Source organism: Tympanuchus pallidicinctus, unplaced genomic scaffold, assembly GCF_026119805.1.
Source record: "Tympanuchus pallidicinctus isolate F22 unplaced genomic scaffold, pur_lepc_1.0 scaffold21, whole genome shotgun sequence".
Lineage (NCBI taxonomy): Eukaryota > Metazoa > Chordata > Aves > Galliformes > Phasianidae > Tympanuchus > Tympanuchus pallidicinctus.
The window spans coordinates 3,348,821-3,368,132 of record NW_026294733.1 but is presented as its reverse complement, the minus strand read 5'-3'; the positions used below and the strand labels follow the sequence as shown (position 1 = coordinate 3,368,132).

Here is a 19,312-nt window from a genome sequence, read left to right as displayed (position 1 = left end):
GGGTCCAGTAGCAAAGCAGCAAAATACTCCCAGCTTTGCAGCAGGTCTTGGCTTCCAGGTACACAAGCCTGGATATTTATGCAAGCTACACATGTTTGGTTTCCTCTGCTGCAGCCACACCGGTGCTGCAATTTACATACAGGGGGAGATTCTAGCAGGGAAGCATTTTAATTTCTGGGAGCAGAAACATTTCTTGGTTGCATGTGACTAAGTGCAGGGGAAGGTGGGAATACAGGTAACAAAGCCCTCAGAAAAGCTACTGAGCATTCCCTTGGAAGCAGACAAGCCAGAAAGAGAGCACTACACCCAGGAAGCTCACATGTGCAAGAGCGCGTTTAATGCAACGGCTTCTCACTAACACTTAAGTGCTGTTAGAAAAAAGGCAAGGACACTGTTAGTACTGTGTGCCTACCTGCTCTCACAGGAATGCTCAGTCTGCTCGCTTCATTTCAACCATTTTTAAATGTGAATTTCTCCAGTTATGATTCTAAAGACAGGGAACTCTGTGTCATGTTACGTTACGCTGGCTACAATTGCTCAGGGCTGTTATGCTTGGAAATGGAGATGATGCAACGAGCCACAAAACTCATTCCTACAGGCTCACTGACAAAATGTTTTCCAAGTTAAATTATAAGTCCTAACAGGTTTCCATAAAGAGAAGCAGGACTAAAACCCCCACTGCTTTATCTCCGTCCATGATCTAGTTGAAGTACATAACTCCACCTCTACCTCAGATCAGCCAAAAGACACTGCAAGAGAACAAAGGAAGTTACTTGAAAGCAGACCGTAATTGGCATGAGGAGAGGGCTTACTGCAGAACAAACCTCATGCTGACAGGGACCTGACTCCTCTGCCTCTCAGAGCTCTGCAGGGCAACAAAAGCAACAGGCCACACCCCTACATAAACATAAAAGATAGCCTAGAAACTCCCAGCTGCTGGTCCGCTCTGCTGGCTACAAGGATGCAAAGAACCGCTCTCTGGCCCTGCTGCAGCAGTCACTGTCACAAAAGCAAACTGTCAAAGTGCAACTCCAGGCACAAAGGAATGATCTTTATTGTGCAGATTCAGGAAATCAAAAACAGAGAAAGCAGATCTTTCACCTTATGCTTGTAGCCTTTTTCCTTTTGCTTTCCTCTTCTCCGAAGAACAGGCAGCTCTTCAAACTGATGTTTTCCTTCAAACAAAACGATAGCTTTTCCAGCAACCCAGGCTTTCTCTGAAGGCTCTCCTAAGGCATCCACGTAGTACTCGCGGTATGGCCTCCGATTGGAAACTATTCCAAAAAATGTAACAGAATTAACCCCTTGCACACAGCAAAACAAAGGCAAAAATCAATCACAGAAAGCAGTAGCAGTCTATCAGTTATTTGCACAAAGCTTTTTGCTTAGTAACATTTCCACGGGAATGCCAGTTCTGGCAGTTCCTGGTCAGAACTCAGGGAGATCCTTCTGCATTGCTCAATTCATCGCTTTCTGACAGTGACTAGCAGGGCTAAGATGATCTGCTTCCCTACAGCAAAGACTGCAGTCTGGCTGCAAAATAAAATGGGAAAATATCCAAATGCTTTTTTTTTTTTTTCCTCGACAGAGGTAACACACGAGGCAGCCCACTTCTTGTGCTCCTCTCTGATGAATGACTGCACAGCCCATCCGCTTGGCCGCTGGGAAGAGGAAATGGTGCACCAGCAACTCCCAGAAATAGGATCCTGCTGGATAGCATTTACCCGTGCAGGCCGTACCTCCCCCTCCACATCTTGCTCCATACTTTGTTACCATACAAACCCTTATTTTGGACATAAGACATTAACAGTAGTGTTTAAATAAACGCCCAGATGCACGCACTTGCACACTGCAAGCAGTACGTGCATCGTGACAAAGAGTCATTTATAAAAAGTTAATTCTCTGCTGTGGGCACTGTGATGCACAGCCACGGAAGAAAACCATAAGGGCACAATCACAACAACTTCCAAGATTTTTCAGAGGCGTTTCCGGAGCAAGAGCACTTCATGGGCATGAAGCAATGAAGAACTGAACCGGTACAAGGTACTCTGGTGAAAGAGGACACGTTTCAGGAGCTGGAACAGCACCAACAAGGCTTGAACACGAGATATAAACCTCTCTCTGCCACGTGTGCTTCCTGCTGTCCTGGGAATACCTTCACCAGCTCAACGTGCAGCCCCAGCTTTGCAGCCCCTTTTGTCTGTGCTGCCTCCTCCCGGGGCGCCCGCAATGGCACCCAGCAATGCCAGCCCTGACACTCTGACCAAGAACAGGTAAAGGATGACGAATGCTGACTGGGGCAAAAATCAATCCAAGGACAAAGATGACATACCAAATCCATCTGCAGAACTGGGACTCAAGCCCCTGTCTGAGCTTCAGGTTTTCCAGCTCCAAACATCTCTACATCACTCAAGAGCTTGTCAAGAAAAGGCAAGCTGCTTTAAACACAACACCACGCCTCAAACGAGGAAGAGAGGAGCTTTTTGCACAAGTGATGAGTTTGAAGCAACCTGCCTTATTTTGAAGGGCTTGTTCCCATGACAACGAGATAGAACTAAGGCAGAAGGACCATGCTTCCTACAGTGTGTGCAGAACCCCACAGCTCCCCGCTCCCCAGAGCACCTGAGTTCAGATCCACCTGTTCTGCCATGCACCACTCAGGGAGGTGAGATGAATAGGTTACAAAGAATGACAACTGGAAATTTTTCCTCGGAGCTTTCTTCATCTCAACATAGATAAAACACAACGGGAGATTCTATTACATAGCTGGAGAGTAGACTGTGCTGGAATTTGTTAATAGCATGTTCCCTCCCTGCAGAATTCCTTTATTAGAAATTACTGTGCACAGGCTGAGAGGGGATTGCTGGACAGATGTACGTATTAAATCCTGTCCATAATGTCATGGTGGGTGGTAGGACACAGGACAACATAGGTGGATTCAGGCAACATCCTTTATGGTAATTTGAAAGCTCAAAAGGGACTGTTTACACCTGCACACTCAGTATTATCTACAATAGGATGAATGCTTCCCAGAAGATAAAGAAGAAACTGGAAAACCAGTAAGAAAGACTACGGCAACCAAACCTGCAGTCGACGTGAGCACAATAGAGGAAAAGCTACTTCATGCCTCTAGAGAAATAGCAGACAGTTCCGAGTCTGTGGTCAGCAGAAAGGTCTATTCATTCCCAGCAGTTGGTTCTTAGGCTGGGCTGGGGAGCTGTCAGATGCAGAAGGCACCATTCTCTAGGGATTTCCCATTACTCACAGTACAAAACAAACCAGAAAGGGAAAACCGGAAGAAATAAATAAGCCTTTCAATTTGTGGCAGTCTCCCCATGGTAGCCAACATGATCCTAAAAGCAGTGTGAGAGCTTTCAACTAAAGAGCAATTCCCAAACAATTACTTCTCCTCTGTTCTCTTCATCACATATCTATGCTCCTCCATCTTCATACTGTGTGACTCCCATCCTTTCTGGACTCTACCCTCTTCTTCCCTGCGCTCACAAACGTGCAGCTCAGTCTTATTTCCTTCCACGCCTTTCCCTCACACTCAGCTGGCTCTTAGTCTCACTAACACACTATGTCCTAAGCTTTCACACATGTGGCTCCATCACAAGGTTTTCCTGATATAACCCCATAAACAGCCCCCTCTTCCCAGTGCTGAACAGAGCCAACAAAATCACTTCCTCTCACACGTCCATGTAACACCTTAAGGCATTCAGCAGATACGCTGTTTCACTCCAACTCCACTTCAAAGCCCCTCCTGCCTCCCCATCCCCAGCCTGGCCAACTCTCCGAGTAACAGAAGGGCTTGGGTTGGAAGGGACCTTAACACCCATCTATCCCAACCCTTGCTGTGGGCTGGCTGCCCCCCACCAGATCAGGCTGTGCAGGATCCCATCCCGCTCATCCTGATGCTTATCCTGAGCACCCCCTGGGATGGGGCACCCACAGCTCTGGCCAGCACTGCCAGTGCCACACCAAGCTGAGTAAGTAATTTTTACCCAACGTCTCACCTAAATCTCCCCTTTCAGTTTTAGCCATTCTCTCTTGCCCTATCGCCATGAGACCATGCAAAAAATCAGGAGCTCCTGCTCATAAGCTTCACTCCCCACTCGAGCCCGCCCAGCTCTGTGTGCCCGCCCTTTTCATACTGCTCTACTCTGCCCTCACTTCTCTGATCCACCTTCCTCTCCATATCTTTGTCAGGAAGCTGCTCTTTCTCCTGCACTGGCCTGCACTCATTCTGGATATTCAGCCCTCTTATGCCATGGAAACCAAAGCCTACACATTCAACAGCTGCCTGTGCCACTTCCTCAGCTTTAGCCCCATCCTCCTCTCACCTCCCTGGTGTAGTTCTGCTTCACAGATCAAGGTCTTCCTTTTTTTTATTTTCATTAATAAAGAACTATACAACTCCCCTACCTTGCAGTCTGAGTAGATACAGTACCTTTCATTTTTGAGTGACAGTCCAGCACTGGGTCATGACAAATTGTGCATGGCCACCACGGGCGTCTGTTGAACTTGGCCCAAACAAGATCCCCAACTTCATACTTCACTGGAGTAGGTTTCTTCTTGGCTCGGATCTTTGGGGAAAAATCAGAACACAAGAAATCACTAAAGCTCCAGATGCTTCTAAAGAGCCTTGCCTCCCCCTTCCCTGTATGCAGATTACATCTGGCCACCAGAGATATTTACATGAAAAAGCAAGTCCTGATTTTACTTAGTGGCTCCTACACCTTCAAAGAATACCATCATTCTTCTGATCCTTCTGAGAGAACAAAACAATAAACTAGGGTTTGATTTTATTGGATTGGGTTTTCTTCTCTTGGGTTTTTTTTTCCCCCTTCCAGTGAGGAATGTAAGCTGGTAAAGGACTGCACTCAGAGTTCATCCATTTGCCAGAGCAGGGCAATACCTTGAGTCACAACCAGCTCCGATGACTTCACTACCACAAACTGCTTAATTTCAGAGGTTGTGATGTACAGAAAAAGTAATGAAAGACAATGACCTATTCCTGACTGGAATGAGGTGATGAGAAGAGCAAATAAAAGAGCAGGTATGTACAATGCTAATGACTGTCTCACTTCTTACATATGCTCAGGAAAAAAAAACCTTTCTCATAAAATATTTGAAATCTCATGTAACTACAGAGGAAAAAAAAAAAAGCTTTTGTTCTAATGTTGGGTTTACATGACCAGAACTGCCACTGCTCTGCCCTAAGAGCAGCAAAAGTGCAGTCATCCCCCGTGAAACACAGACCCATCTGTTTCCTGCAAGGAGCAGCTCTGTGCAGACACCCAAAAGCACTTCAAGTCTGCGGGCACTGCAGCAATCAGGAGAACACCAAAACCTCACAACGCAAACACCCAACACACACCTAACACTGCTTACTGCCATTCCTGCCTCACCATCACCAAGCAGAGAGCAGATCCCTCTGCTTCCCAACCTTCTGGTTGGACACCATGGCACCAGCAGCACTGGGGCTGGGCTGGGGATCCTGGAGCCGCCCTGAGCCGGGACGGAGCGCTGGAGGTTCCCACAGATCTGCTCCTGTTTGCCAGCACTTGCTGATGACCTGTCCCGGGTGGTTTCAGTACTATAAGAGCTCTGAGCAGTGCTGCAGGTTTTTTAGCCAGCAAGCATCAGCAATGTGCTTCCCATTACAGCTGTCATGGCACAAATATGCACCTTCTTCTCACTTCACATTTCCATTGTGCTCGCCACTCTTTAAGGCACATCTCCTGCAATTCACAGTTCAACATCCTAGTGGCTAAACCACAACAGATCTCTCCAATAAAAAGCATATCCCACCGCAGGTCAAGTTTTATGGGATCTCTCCACGTGGTTATAGAGACTACAAAAGGATACAGTTCTCTGTTACATGAAATAAAGCAGGTAATTACCCTATAGACGCCATTGCTGAAATTCCTCTCACTCAGCCATCAAAAGCCATGCAATAACTTATTTCTGAGCAAGAGCTCGGGAGGGCAGTGGGAACAGGCAGGCAGTGGGAACAGGCACGGGGCGGGGGCTGCTGAGCACGGGAGGCAGAGGTGCAGACCTGATGGCACTTCAGACATTGATGCTTTTTCAGATGCAAACCCACTTTTTCTCCTTATCAGTGCACATGCTCTTCTTGTAAAGGAAGATTACCCAAGATATTTTACGCATTTTTCAAAGCCAGGTTTCAAGGTGTGCATACATACTGTAACAAAACGAAACTGCAACCTGCTGCAGAGTGCACACAAGGCACCTGCATCCCAAAACTGTAATCGCAGTGCAGTCAGCTAGGCCAGCAGCACAGCTATGTGCGGATTTGCCAAGTCATTCACACTGATTTCACCTGAGCGACGCCCCCAGCCCCGCCTGGAGGCAAGTCTGCATTTAAATCAACGCTTTGTCACCCTCCCATACCAAACACAGCCGCCCAAGGAAAACTTGGCTTTCAAGAAGCTATTCAAAGACAATGCTTCAGCACTTAACTCTCTTCCCAAGCATTCAGCAGGCTTTTCAGCGTCAGTCTGTCCGCAGCCATTCTCATGCCTGCCTTGTCCCTTCCCTGGCAGCTACAGAAAGCATCAAGAGGATGCAGGCTGAATTCTTACACTGCTCCTCCCCTCCCTAAAAGTAGTAGTTATTTCCAGGTATAAGTCTTCTTCGTTAGACTGCAGTGCCATGGATGACTGCAACCCTCAAAGCATGCATTCCTTTGGTCAGAAGGAGACAACAAATTCCCCTCTAAGTACAATTACACCAAGATTAAACTGGTAATAAATTCCAATGTCCAGAACTGCAGCCCTGCAGCAAGGATGACTTTTCCATGAACTAGAGAAAGCCCCACGTTTTCTGAACTCATAACCAAAGTACCCAACTTCAGATGTTACACGTGCTCAGAATAATTAACGTTTATCCACAGGGCATTAAAACGTTCACATGTTTGAAGAACAAAACCAGCGAGTGGCTGCACTGAGGGCAGGAGCCGTGCTGTGACACCAGTGGAAATGCACTGCAGAGATCTGAAGGAGGTGAGCGGGCAGGAGGAAGGACAGCACAGCGACCTGCACCATCTGCACTCACCGTTACAGTCTGTGTTCTCAGCCGTTCTCCCAAAGGGAGTGAGCGCTGTCTGCTCTCTTATCAGCTGTCTGGCATTCATTTGCCGTTCAGATGAGACAAGCTACAGTCTAAACTTCAGATTATGTGCAGTATTTCAGACCGTTTCGTGTTATTTTTGGAGAGAACAAGAGCATATATTGTGGGTGTTCTTTAAACAAACCCTCTCCACCATACTAGACCCTCAGGAAAAGCACCGACTGCCGAGAAAGCCACCCTGAGTGAGGTGCATGACAGGACAGCACCAAGACTTCTGCCTTGACAGCCATCTCCAGAATTTGTATTATGCAAAAACACATCAGCCTCGGTAACTTGCTGAGCGAAGCTGAGCGTCAGCTCGCATTTCATGACATATTCTAATATTCTAAGTCCTCAACTGTCTTTCAGCAATCTTCCTCCCTTTAAAATAACCACATCATTAAACAGCAACAAAAACAAAGCTTGTCCTATGCCCGCTCTCAGCTCTGTCACCTCACACTGCTGTTCAACCCATTAATCTTGCTGGAAAAAGCAGTGCAAAGCACAGGAACACACAAGCTGCAGGCTGCACCCTCCTGCAGCACCCACCATCCCTGGAGCAGCTCGACTGTGCTGCCACCTCCAGCACGGCACAGCCAAAGGCACCACGTGTCCCAGCAGTGGGAGTGGGAAGCTGCCATCCCAGCAAAGTGCAGGGACACCCAACTGTACGCTCAGCCCACAAGGCGAGATTTTCTGTGCTGTGCACCCCAACAGCTCAGCCTGACAGGGCTGCACCCAGCACGGCCCTGCACTCTGGTCATTCAGACCTCCTTTGGAAAGCCGTCATGGAAAACCAAGGCCAGAAGAACCCTTCTGTGGCTTATTTCTTAACTATAAGCACAACGTTATTTATTGAGTAAGACAACTGACAGAAAATGCTATTGGAAAGGCTGGGGCAGCAGGACAGGCGATGCAAAGAAGATGTTGAAAAGAAAGAAGGAAGCCCAGACCCACAGCAAAAACAGATGCTGCCTGGCCTGGCACCGGTGAGAGCGTACAGGACAAAAGCAGGGAAGAACTCACAAGAAGGCAGATCCAGACAACAGTTAAACAACAGAGTACCAACAATGACACTAACAGCAGGCAGGGCAAGACTGCGCATTTCCTCGCGTGTTTCCTTGAAGCACAGCAGATGCCTGCCGAAGGTGCTGCAGCAGCAGCCTGGGGTATCTGTGAGCAGATCTCATAGCAGGAGCAGCTGCCAGGTAGTAGTGAAACCCTGACCTGAGTTGGAGCACACGGCAACGCTGGAAGCAACACCCAGGGCTCTCGCTGAGCCTCCCTTGCTGGAGCAGCCTCTCTCTGAAGCTTTGGTGAGAGTCAGTCTCCTGTCTCCCACCCTGATTCTCCTCCTTAAGGCTCACTGATCAGGAGCATTTTCCCAAACACGAGGAAAAGAATGGCAGCGAGTTCCCCCGATTCTAACCAGAATTTGGTGTTGCTGAATCTGAAGCTCATCATCCCAGCAAAGAAACACTACCAGGACAAACCTGGCACACAGAATTCCTATGCGATGTCTGCTTCTTACGTAGTTTAAAAATAAGACTCCTACCAGAGTCCTCCTCTTCCCTCCAGCCTCCCATCCTGATGGGATCCACTCCAACTTCATTACTTCACTCAGCTCCAGCACCTGTGCCCCGAGAAATGAATGAATGCAGACGGGAGAAGACGGGACTTGGGAAAGGATCCGTGCTCGTGAATATGTTGTGTGAAAAGATCAAAAGATGAAATGAAGAACAACGATGAAGCAAGATTAAGAATGGAAATTAATGACTGCTTGCAATGAAGTAAAAAAAAAAATAAAATCGACATTAGAAAAGATTCTTTTAAATAAGCTTCTGCTTAATCAAAACCAAACCTGACCAAAAAAAAGAGGAATATTAAATTATATCTGCTTCAAAGCTTAAGCAGTGTTTGGAATGAAGCACAAAGAGGTCAAAGTGCACCCGTGCAGGTAGAGCTGCGCTGGAGAACGCCCAGAGGAAGGGCCAGCCCTGCACGGGAAGGCTGAGCATTGCAAAGACAAAACCAACCTACCAGCACCACAACAACACGCAAACCACAACACCTGCGTGGTGAAATCACCGCACCAAGCGTGCCGGCAGGCGGTGACGCAAAGATGGAAACCAGAGGCCTGCTGGGGAGCCACAACCAGCCCACGTCACCGGGACGATGGATGCGCTTGTCCTCCCACAGGAGGATCCCTGGGGACCGACCTCAGCAGCCAGGGCCCGGCCTGCCCTCCGGCAGCCTGACCTACATCCACCCCACAGCACACATGACCTTATCTGGGACGCCACCACAGACAAACGCTCGATACTTGCTCATTCAGCGCTCACTTGTAGAACACACTGCAGAGATGGTGACTTCCTGTTCTCCGTGTGTGCCTTGATACGTGTCCTCTGGCTGGCTTTTACATACCCTGGCCCAGGCTGTACAGCCTATAAATGGAAAGGCTGCTACGCATGTAAGCAATGCTGTAAAAGGTTGAAATGAAGAGAGTTGGTTGCATTACACTGAGTATTTCCTGAAGCAACTGTTTCAAGTTCAGGAGTCTCAGACAGAAAGACAACCAGGTAACAGCATCTGTTTTCACTGCTTTCTTAACGGTGACAACGTTTGCTTAGGAACTGAACAGAACAGCAGTGTGTTATGAAGCTTTGGGACTTCGGCATCGCAGTAACCAGAAACAAACAACAGCAAGATGAGAGGCAGAAGGGAGGAGGAAGCGGGTGGGAAAGGGAACAGACTTCTCCCAACACCCAACGAATTAAAATCCACAGACACAGGGCACTGACACAGGATGAACTATGCCTGGCACTGCCCACATGTGCTTGCTTATCCGCGTGCATTTCCAATGATAAACTAAGTTTCCTTTAAAGCCGGGTTCTTTAATCCACACTAATTGTTTCAAGAACGGGAGGAACTGCAGGCATTACCAGAATCTCACTAAGCTTCACAAAGACACTGCCAACAAATATTCTCTTGCAATCCATGAACTGGTGAACAACTGAAATGAAACCAGGTTGTCAGATACGCCTGATTTTCAACCGTATTTCTGTGTTCCTTTATTCTACCAAACCATTTACAAGCAAGGCATCTGATAAACGCAGCGATCGCTTTCAGAAACAACATTTCAAAACCCACGAAATGAGAGCCGTACACAAACTGCACAAAAATATTCACTGTGACTTTGGCTGCAACCAGGAAGATGCAGACCCAGAGAACAGCATGTGCGCACTGCAAGGAGTGAATGTCTATTTGAAACTCAGCAACCGAGAACTAGCAGTTGGGGCACAGTGTACGTGCAACCACTCACACTTTTGTTTCTTAATTTAATCCCAGGGGCTTCTTTAAAGCAATGAACTCTTAATTGGGGCTTGCAAGTTTCCTTTTGTGCAGAAATTACGATTCTCCCCAGGCGATGGGGGGTGAGATCCCACATTGATAATCACAGCGCACTGACAGCGCTGAGACAGGACCATGACCTCCCCAAAGCCAGCAGGTATCCTCATGGAACTCCATAGAAGCATTTTTCCAAGCAACAACAACAAAGAAAGATGATAAACGTAACACTCAAAAGAAGATTTTAAGATTTCAGTTGCTTTTGCTGAGATTTCCCTACTAGAATGAAATCGGTCTTTGAACACGAGCAGTAACATGGACTTACACTTAATTACCTCTTGTTACCAGCACAGCACTTTGAGCTACATCCCAAGGAAAGTTCACGCTTCAGTCAGGTCCTGCAAACTTGCATTTGAGAAGGTTCTTAACCCTTCCTTTGGGAATCCTGCTTTGTATGCCCTCACCCTCATATTGAGCACAGCCAACAAGCTAAGAAGCACCTGATTGATTCACTGGTAATCAGAAATCTGTGGGCAGTCATCACATTATCCAAAATAGTAAGCAGTCCGAACAGGTGTTTGGGAAAACCAAACAGACCAGCACCAGGACAAAAGAAGGAACATTAAAAGCAGATAACCATCCTGCTCCACACCCTTCTTGCATCAGCTAACAGGAAGGTTTGCGCCTCTCCACCAGCAGTGGGAAGGTAACTCAGTAATGCACTCCCTATCCCAAAACAAAAACAAAATCTCCATTTCTTCCTAAAAACACCCACACCATCTTCTGGGTGTTGGGTTGCTGTCTCCAGCTCTCCAGCTCAACACTTCGGGTTTTGCGTGCACAAAAACCTGATTCTGCATATCTAAAAGTGAAAACTAAGTGCCCAGTGCAGTGCTTCAATAGGCACCTGAAAGTTAACAGCAACTATTCTGCTATTTTATTACCAATAAAACTGTTGTGCTTCTTCCTCCCTAAAGACCCGTGCAGTGTCCGTGTGCAGTCTCCAAGAGCACTCAGGACCATCTTACACCATATGTAACCCACAGAACAAGTTCCCTATCAAGAATTAATGCAAAAGAGCCTTGCTAAGCAACAAGCAGGCTGCTTCCTCAGATGAGCACCCCACCTGCTCACACCAGGGTTGGACAGGGGCAGCAGTGGGAGGCAGCTGCCTTCCCCAGCTGGGCTCAGCACTGGGAACACTCCCTGAAGTGCCACCCCATGCACATCCAAGCAGTGCCATGGCTGCAATGCAGCACTGGGGGGGCTGGCAGATGAATGGACATTTGGGGCCATCAGTCCTGCCACTCGTTTGTAGCTGGACCTCAAAGCAGCTGTGGTCAAATTAGTAAAAGGCCGCTCAGACTGTGCTAGGGATGTGCATGACGGGCTTCATGACCAGGGCAGCTCTCTGCCAAGTGCTGGCACACGAGGACAAGGTGGCACACAAGGACTTTTCTCCTCATTATTGTTGCTGTTCTTCTGAAAGAAGCACAAAGTGAAGCTCGATGCAATCTCAATGGTAACTGCACAAAGTCAACACGGCAGCCCCAATGAGCGCTTTCCCATCCCTCAAGAGAGGCAAAGCACACTCCTGGATTCATCAACGCTTTCGGACACAGAAGAGATTGCTGTGCACCAAGTCCAGCCTTATCTCTGTGGAACACTCAATCACTGCTGCAGAAGCCGCCGTGAGCAGCTGCTCTGAAACAGTTTTCTAATTTGATAAAAACAAAGAGAAGAGAGATAGCAATGCAGCAGCATCTCACGCTCTGCTGGGCAGCGCATGGCCAGGAGCGCCCAAGGACCAGCTGAACCACAACAGCACTCCCAGACAGGGCAGAGCCAGCAGATGGGATGCACATCCCCAGCCTCAGCGCTGCCGCACACCCCACCAAGGAGCCCTATGACCTGTGCTGCACCAACTGCACATGAGTTCCAACCCCAGAGTGGCCTTCTCACAAGCAGTGCAGCAACAGAGAAGGAACACCGTAACTTCCAGTAAACGTTCCATGCAGGCACGCTGTGCCCACACCCAGCATTGGAGCCTGAGGTGCCTGTCAGGTTTTGCTGCGCACCAAATTCGGGATGGTCGCACACCAAATCCAATGCCTGCAGTGTGTTCTGCAGCTCCACACTCTGCACGCTCACCTCCATGGAAAAATGCTCCGAAGCCATAGAATTACACAAAAGAAAGCAATGCTATTGTTGATAGGTCTAAATTCACAATACAAGAGTCTGCACCTGGCAAGTGTTTAGGGGTCCACAAATCACCAGAGGTTGAAAACTGCCGCTCTAATTCAAAGCAGATTCTCTCACAGACCTTTTTCCAACCATTAACGTGGAAATCCTGGCAATGCCTTAACCACCATAAAGGACTTAACCCCATTTTACTGGGCAAGGACTGCGCTGTGCAGCACAGATGGCTCTGCGCAGACACAACAAAACATCTGTCACCTTTTCCTGGTATCAGAAGTGACATTAACGTGATGTTTTCACAGACTCCTGATGGACTGCCCAGCCCTTGCCAGGAACTTGAGTTTCTTCCTTCAGGTGCTTCTGGTCCCCGTGCCATTCCCAATGGCTGTACACAAGAAGTTGTCAATCGCAGGCAGGAAAAGCTGATTTATGTTCTAAGCAACAACAATGAGAGTTAATCGCTGCCCTCAACACTGATTTTTAAGTTAATAAGGTGTTTTTAACATACACAATCTCAACAATAATTCAAATAACACCGCTTCTTTTCCTGAGGCTTAAGTAGCTTATCACCCACCTTCAGAGCTGACAGCTCTTGGATGAGATACAGATTTGTTCAGTTAACGTGAGGACATTTTGAAAACGAAACCTTTCCATGTGGCTCTGCTCAACTCCACTCCCGGGCCAGGAAGCACTGAGGTCTAAAGAAGCTGCTCCACAACAGGAGGCGAGGCTCAAGCAAGGAGGCAGGCTCCCCTCGAAGGAGGCAAGGCTACAAACGGCAAGCACAACAGAAGCATTTTGCCCTGGGGTCAGGAACTGCCGTAACAATATCGCACCCAGCCACCGCCACAAGTTTCAGCAAGGCTGTGGAGGAAACTGTAACACCATCATTCTCTCAACAACACAAAACGTTACAAAAGCCCCAAGGTCACCAGCGAGCAAACAGAAAGCGGAGGGGTGCGGGATCTCAAAGCCCATCCTGTGCCACCACTGGCTGCTCCCCTCCCGCAGCAGCAGGACGCACCAGGCTCACCACATCTACAGACCAGAACCGAAATGCTGAGTGAAGTCTGTGCTCCTCTGGCAACAGCCCTACACGAAAGGCTTGACCAAGGGATGACTAATTACTTATGACTATGGACAGCATATTAACCAGGACGTGCCTTGAATGAAGTCTCTCTTACCTAAGCTTGAACTTTCCATTTGAATTTCGAAAGCAGAAGTGACAGGTTTTTGACATTTTATTCCACAAAACCACACCTTTGAGACTGTCCAAACCAAACCCCTGGTCATGCTGTTTGCAGAGACCCGCCTGGCCCTGTAAGGACTGCAAAGGCATCGATCACACACATTCCACACCGCGCTGCTTACCAAGAAACCACATTATTTTTGGTAACATCACATGAATAAGCAGAACCTAATCAGAAATAGTAGATTAGAGAACAAATACAAGCGAAACAAAAAGAGCCATCGCTGCCAAATGCTGGGATAAATGCTCCCAGGAGCCAGCGTTCAGCCCACAGGGACGGCACGGCTGTCACCTGGCCCTGCAGCACACAGCCTTCAGCACGCCGCACACAGGGCACGCTGTGCCATCACAGCCTGACAGCCACAGGCATGCAGAAATCAACATGCACGGCCAAGCTGTGACGGAGCCTAAGACCGTGCCCAAACCATGGAAACATCCATGTTCTCCTGGATGCCCACCATGGTTGAACCCCTCTGCGGGTAAGTTTAGCTCTGCACAAAGCATGGAGGCACTTCTGAACGACAGCAGTCACTCCCAACCCAGGGCCCAGCAGGTTTCACAGCCTTGTGAGGTCCAGCTCTGCAGCTTCTAGGAAACAACATCATCCCAGCAGCACAAGCCTCAGCAGTGAGGGTTCTGGGAAAGAGCGCCGGCACAGGACAGTGCCCTCAGAATCGTGTACAGAACGGCAAGGGTTCCTTCACCTCCAGCCTGCCGACAAACGGAGAGCCACAGTAACGCACAGGACAGTAACGGCAGGACAGACACTTTGTAACAGGAGCACGGAGCCGCGGCTACAGAACGCAACAGAACCCTTCAGCGTATTAGGATTAATCCCAGGCTTAAAGAGATCACTTCGCCGGCCCTTCGTTTTTTAAGCACCCTGAGCATGCTACACACCGTTCGGTTCTGGAGAACCAAACCCCAGCAGCTCCAACCCCGTGTGCATGGGCTCCTGCACACGAATGCACGGCACAAGGCTGCACGCCGTGCAATACCTCAGTTTCAAGCACTGTATACCACGAACTAAGCAGATCCAACATACTTTGTGGGCAGCAATTAGAAAACAACGAGCTGGCAAAGCAAAAGGTAATTAGGTACAACACTTACGTTTGTAAAAAAGCAAAACTTCAACATGAGAATTACACCAGGAGCAAACCGCCTCTCCAACACCGCAGCACTGGAGCTCTGGCAGCAGGGCACAGGGACAGCCTCGGGCCCCAGCGCCCACCCGACTGCAAAACACCACCGCGGGACAACCTGCAAGGCCAGGAAACTGCAGTAGACAGACTGGCATCAGGCTGATAACAGAAAAATGTACAAAGCGTCCATCCATTGCGGTGTAAATAGCCACGATCCGACAGTACCACGGAGGAGCCATCAGCTGCCCCCAGTCGCCCCATTGTCACACCAACAATGGCCCAACAACGGCTTCTGTCATTCGGCTCAAAACCCGGCGCTCGGCTTTGAGTTTCAGCAAACCTTAACCGTGATTAAGGCGGCTGTTAAGATAACTTCGGAATATGCACATCCCTCTTAACACCTGAATGCTACCTGGGCCGGGCGTGCCAAGCGCTATTAACAGCCCCCTGCAACACAATGCCTGCCTGCCCACCCGGGATGCGTCCCACAAAGACCGAGTCAAGTGCTGTCCCTTCTGCGGGAAGCACCCTTGGCACTTGGGAAATCGGCCTTTTCAGAGTTCCCAACGAGCCAGCGAATCCTGAAAGCTTGGAACAGTCCGAAAGCTGCTGTTTGCATGCTGTCCCGCTGGCAAAGCTGAAGGGGCAGTGGGTTTGGGAATAGCGGTTCTGACCAAGACCAGCTGCAAAGCGAAGGAGAAAGTGGGTAAATGGGGTTATCAGAGCGGCCCCGCCAGACAGGCTGCCCTAAAAATAGTGGTGTGGAGCTCCTGAGTTTTGTTTCGTTGTTAGGTTTGTTTGGGTGGTTCTGGTAAGTTGTAGCAGGATCTCAGAGAAAGATTGCTAGAGACACCCAAAACTAAAGGGGACAGGAATTCAATGCCTGAATGAATAGAGCATCTGAGGGCAAGCCTGGCTATTCCTATAGCTACTGTGTCACATTCAAAATAAAAAATGTGAACTCTTTCTCAGTGGTAACCTGGCACAGGCAAAAAGCCCCCCCACCGCACAAACAGCAGGGCTCAAATGAATGACCTCTCTGACAACCTGCTCTTATCAGAAGGAAGATGAAGAGGAAGGATCTCAAGTTGCCAACAACAACAAAAAAAGTTTTTAACAGTTCTGTGAGGTTAATGGCACACCAGGGCATGCAGGACGGCAGCTGGACTGAAAATCGGCCCTTCACTCCAGGCCCAAATAACGGGCTCCATCACCAAGCATTCTCACCATTCAGGCTGCAGCGCCGCAGTGCACGCAGCAAAGCCACCGATAGAAGCAAAGCGTAGTGGAAGTACCTCTGCTCGCTTCTGTTTACAACGTGAGACCCTCCCACAACCGCATCACTGAGCACATGTCTGAGATCCCCGCTTCGCTCAACAAAGCTACGCACCGACCTCAGCCTGACAGCAGCCTCTGCCTCAGAGCACCGGGTCTGAGCTTTGCACACAACACCGCTGCTCCCAAAGGCGCACGCAGTGGGGTCGTGCCCTGCAGCGCCCCAGAGCAACTCCCGCAGCAAAAACACAACAGGTTCCCCAATGAACGAGGGCGAGAGCACCCCTACAAATACTGCAGTAGCATCTGTCTGGCAGCAGCAGTCACGCTGAAATGAGAAAGAGCAAAACGGTTGCAGGATCAGTGCTGTCACATGGGTTACATTCCACACCTGGCATCAAATCATACCTCAAACCTGGTGTGAAGCAAGCTGAAATCAACAAAATCGCATTTAAAAACAAAGCACTCGAGGAAAACACCGAAGATCTCTAAGAACTGCTGCATAACGGATGTATGCGCCTATAAATAACTCCGGGAGCTCAGCTGAGGAATGCTGAAACCCATCCCAAAGTTTTACTCGCTTTCAAAAATGAGCTCCATATACGTCATGTGCACTCAAGTGCTGTCAGAACTCGGAGCTGCAGCATTTCTGCTCGTTGAGCACGTCTGGAAAGAACCTGATGGAATGCAAGCAACATTTACAAAGAGATTTAAAAAACAGTAATGTGTGGTGAGGAAACGTGGGGGGACAGCCCTGCAGCTCGGGACCTCACACCCAAACAAAGCTCTGACAATGCAGGTGCTAAGAGATGCGAGAGGTCCCCTGCTGACCCATCACCTTGCCAAAAAACACCCTGAGAGCAGAGTGAGGGAAGAAAAAAAAAAGGGGGGGAGGGAATCCCAGCAAACTAATTTTGCAGCAATGACGGCAACGATGCCTACGTTAGGAAAAAATAATAAAACGCGTGTGGTGAGAGCGCCGTGCGATAAAGGCACGGCCCGCCCGGCGGTGACAGCTGCGTCCGCACCGCGCACGTGAAGGCGGCCGGACAGACGGACGAGGCCGCGGCCCGGCACAGCGGCTCCCAACGACGGCAGCGCTGGTGTCAAATCTGTCCCTCGGCAAGATGGCTGCCAGCAGGCCGCCGCGATGTCAGCTGCCAGCCGCGGCCCGGCCGGGCCCGCAAGATGGAGCCGCGCCGCTCCCCCCGCCCGGTGCGGCCGGCCGTCCCCCCGCTCTCCCCGCCCCGGCGCCGCTTACGAGCTGCAGCGCGGCGCTGCCGGAGGGCTCCGCGCTCTCCCCGGGGCCGCCGTCCGACCCGGGCAGCTCCGCCGGCTGCAGGCGGGGCGGCTCCGGGCTGCCGGCCCCGCGGCTCTGCTCGAGCTCCTCTTCGTCGTCGTCGTCGTCGTCGTCGTCCTCCTCCTCCTCGTCCTCGTCGTCCTCCTCGGGTGTCTCGTTGCCCTCCTCCTCCTCCTCCTCCTCCTCTTCTTCCTCCTCCTCCTCGTCCTCGTCCCCTCCGTCCCGCAGCAGCAGCGGGAAGCCCAGCGCGGCGGGTTGCGGCCCGGCTCCGCCCGGCGGCTCCTGCGGCGCGGGGGCGCGGGGGGGCGGCGAGCCGGGGTCGGGCAGGGCCTCAGCGCCGTCGGCGGGGCCGCCGAGGTACTCGGCGCTGATCATGGAGGCCAGGTCCTGCAGCCGGCGCAGCGGGATGTAGCAGGAGGACGGGTCCTGCCCGAAGCCGGGCTTGGCGGCCGCCAGCTGCATGGCGGGCGGCTCGGGGCCGCGGGGCTCGCCGAACGGACCGCCCTTGCGCTCGGCAGCCGGCAGCGAGGTGCCGAACGGGACGAGGCAGCTGCGGCGGCTCACTTCGCAGGCCTGCTCCATGCCGGGCGGCGGGCATCCACCTGCGGGCGACAGCACAATGGGGTCAGCCCGGCCGCCCGCGACAAAATGGCAGCCGCGCCCCGGGGCCCGCTGCGCTCCGCGGCCCCGCGCGGGCGAGAAGGAGGGAGGGCGAGAGGGAGGGAAGAACGGAGGCGGCCGCCGCGCCGCTAGGCCCGGGCCGCGGCCCCTCCGCCCGGCCTCGCTCCGCTCCTCGGCTCCGCTCCCGCTCCGCTCGCGCGGCCCGCTCGGCGAGAGGCGGCGCCCGCCGGGCAGCGCTCACCTGCGGCCGCCGCGGCCGGCTCGCCGCCGCCTGCCCCCGCTGCGGCCCGAAAAGGAGACGCGCCGACCCGGCCCGGCCAGGCCCCGCCAGCGCTCCTCCGCCGCCTCCCTCCTCCCTCCCCCGCATGCGCGCGCCCGACGCCGCCGCCATCCCGCCGGGCGCGCGCCCCCCGCGCCTGCGCGCGCGCCCCCCGCGCCCGCTCTTGGGGTTCGGCGGTGGCCAATCAGCGCGCGCTCGCGCGCCCCCCCCCCCCCCAGCTTTCCCCCCTCCCCTCCCCCACACACACCCCGCGGCGGGCGCCCCCCCTTCTCCCCCCCGACCACGGAGCCGGGTCGCTCAGTGCTGCCCCCCCCCGACGCGGCCCGGCCCGGCCCCGCTCCCACCTGCGGCCCGGCCCGGCCCGGCCCGACCCGCGCACATGGCGGCCTGCGGGCCCGCACCCCCAGCGGCCGCCCCGGCCCCGCAGGCACGGCCCGTGCCGCGCCTCACCTGCGGGCCCCACCGCACCCAGCCGCCGCGCGGGGCCTACGGGCGGGTGTCGGGCCCGCGGGCGCCAACAAAATGGAGGCGTTCGGACCCCGCGGGCACCGAGCCCGGCTCGGCCCCGCGCGCTGCCCCGACCATTGTCCGCCGCCCGCTCCCTTCCCCGGCTCCCCACCGCTCGCCCGCGCACCGCCGGGCACGGCCTCGCCCGCGGGGAACCGGCGGCCGCGTCCTCGTCGGGCCCCGCCGCGCCGCGCTCCCACCCGTCCCGCCGCCGGCCCCGGGCCGCCCCTCCCCGCACACCGGCGGCGTCCCCCGAG

The 19,312-nt window shown here is 52.0% G+C and overlaps 1 protein-coding gene across 2 annotated transcripts in view; it reads right to left on the bottom strand.

Moving 5' to 3' along the window:
- The window catches only part of NSD1 (nuclear receptor binding SET domain protein 1), a 56,848-nt gene extending 38,250 nt beyond the window's left edge, over window positions 1-18,598 (bottom strand). Inside the window, exons 1-4 of one of the 2 annotated variants that reach the window (XM_052684425.1) lie at window positions 18,510-18,598; window positions 17,609-18,249; window positions 4,451-4,586; window positions 1,102-1,274 (exon numbers count right to left, since the gene is read on the bottom strand). In XM_052684425.1, coding sequence (XP_052540385.1) covers window positions 1,102-1,274; window positions 4,451-4,586; window positions 17,609-18,229 — 930 coding nt within the window. In that variant the 5' untranslated portion in view covers window positions 18,230-18,249; window positions 18,510-18,598. Of the gene's footprint in view, window positions 1-1,101; window positions 1,275-4,450; window positions 4,587-17,608; window positions 18,292-18,509 lie in introns of those variants that run through there. The other variant, XM_052684426.1, reaches the window with a different exon arrangement.
- Window positions 18,599-19,312: the final 714 nt, after the last annotated feature.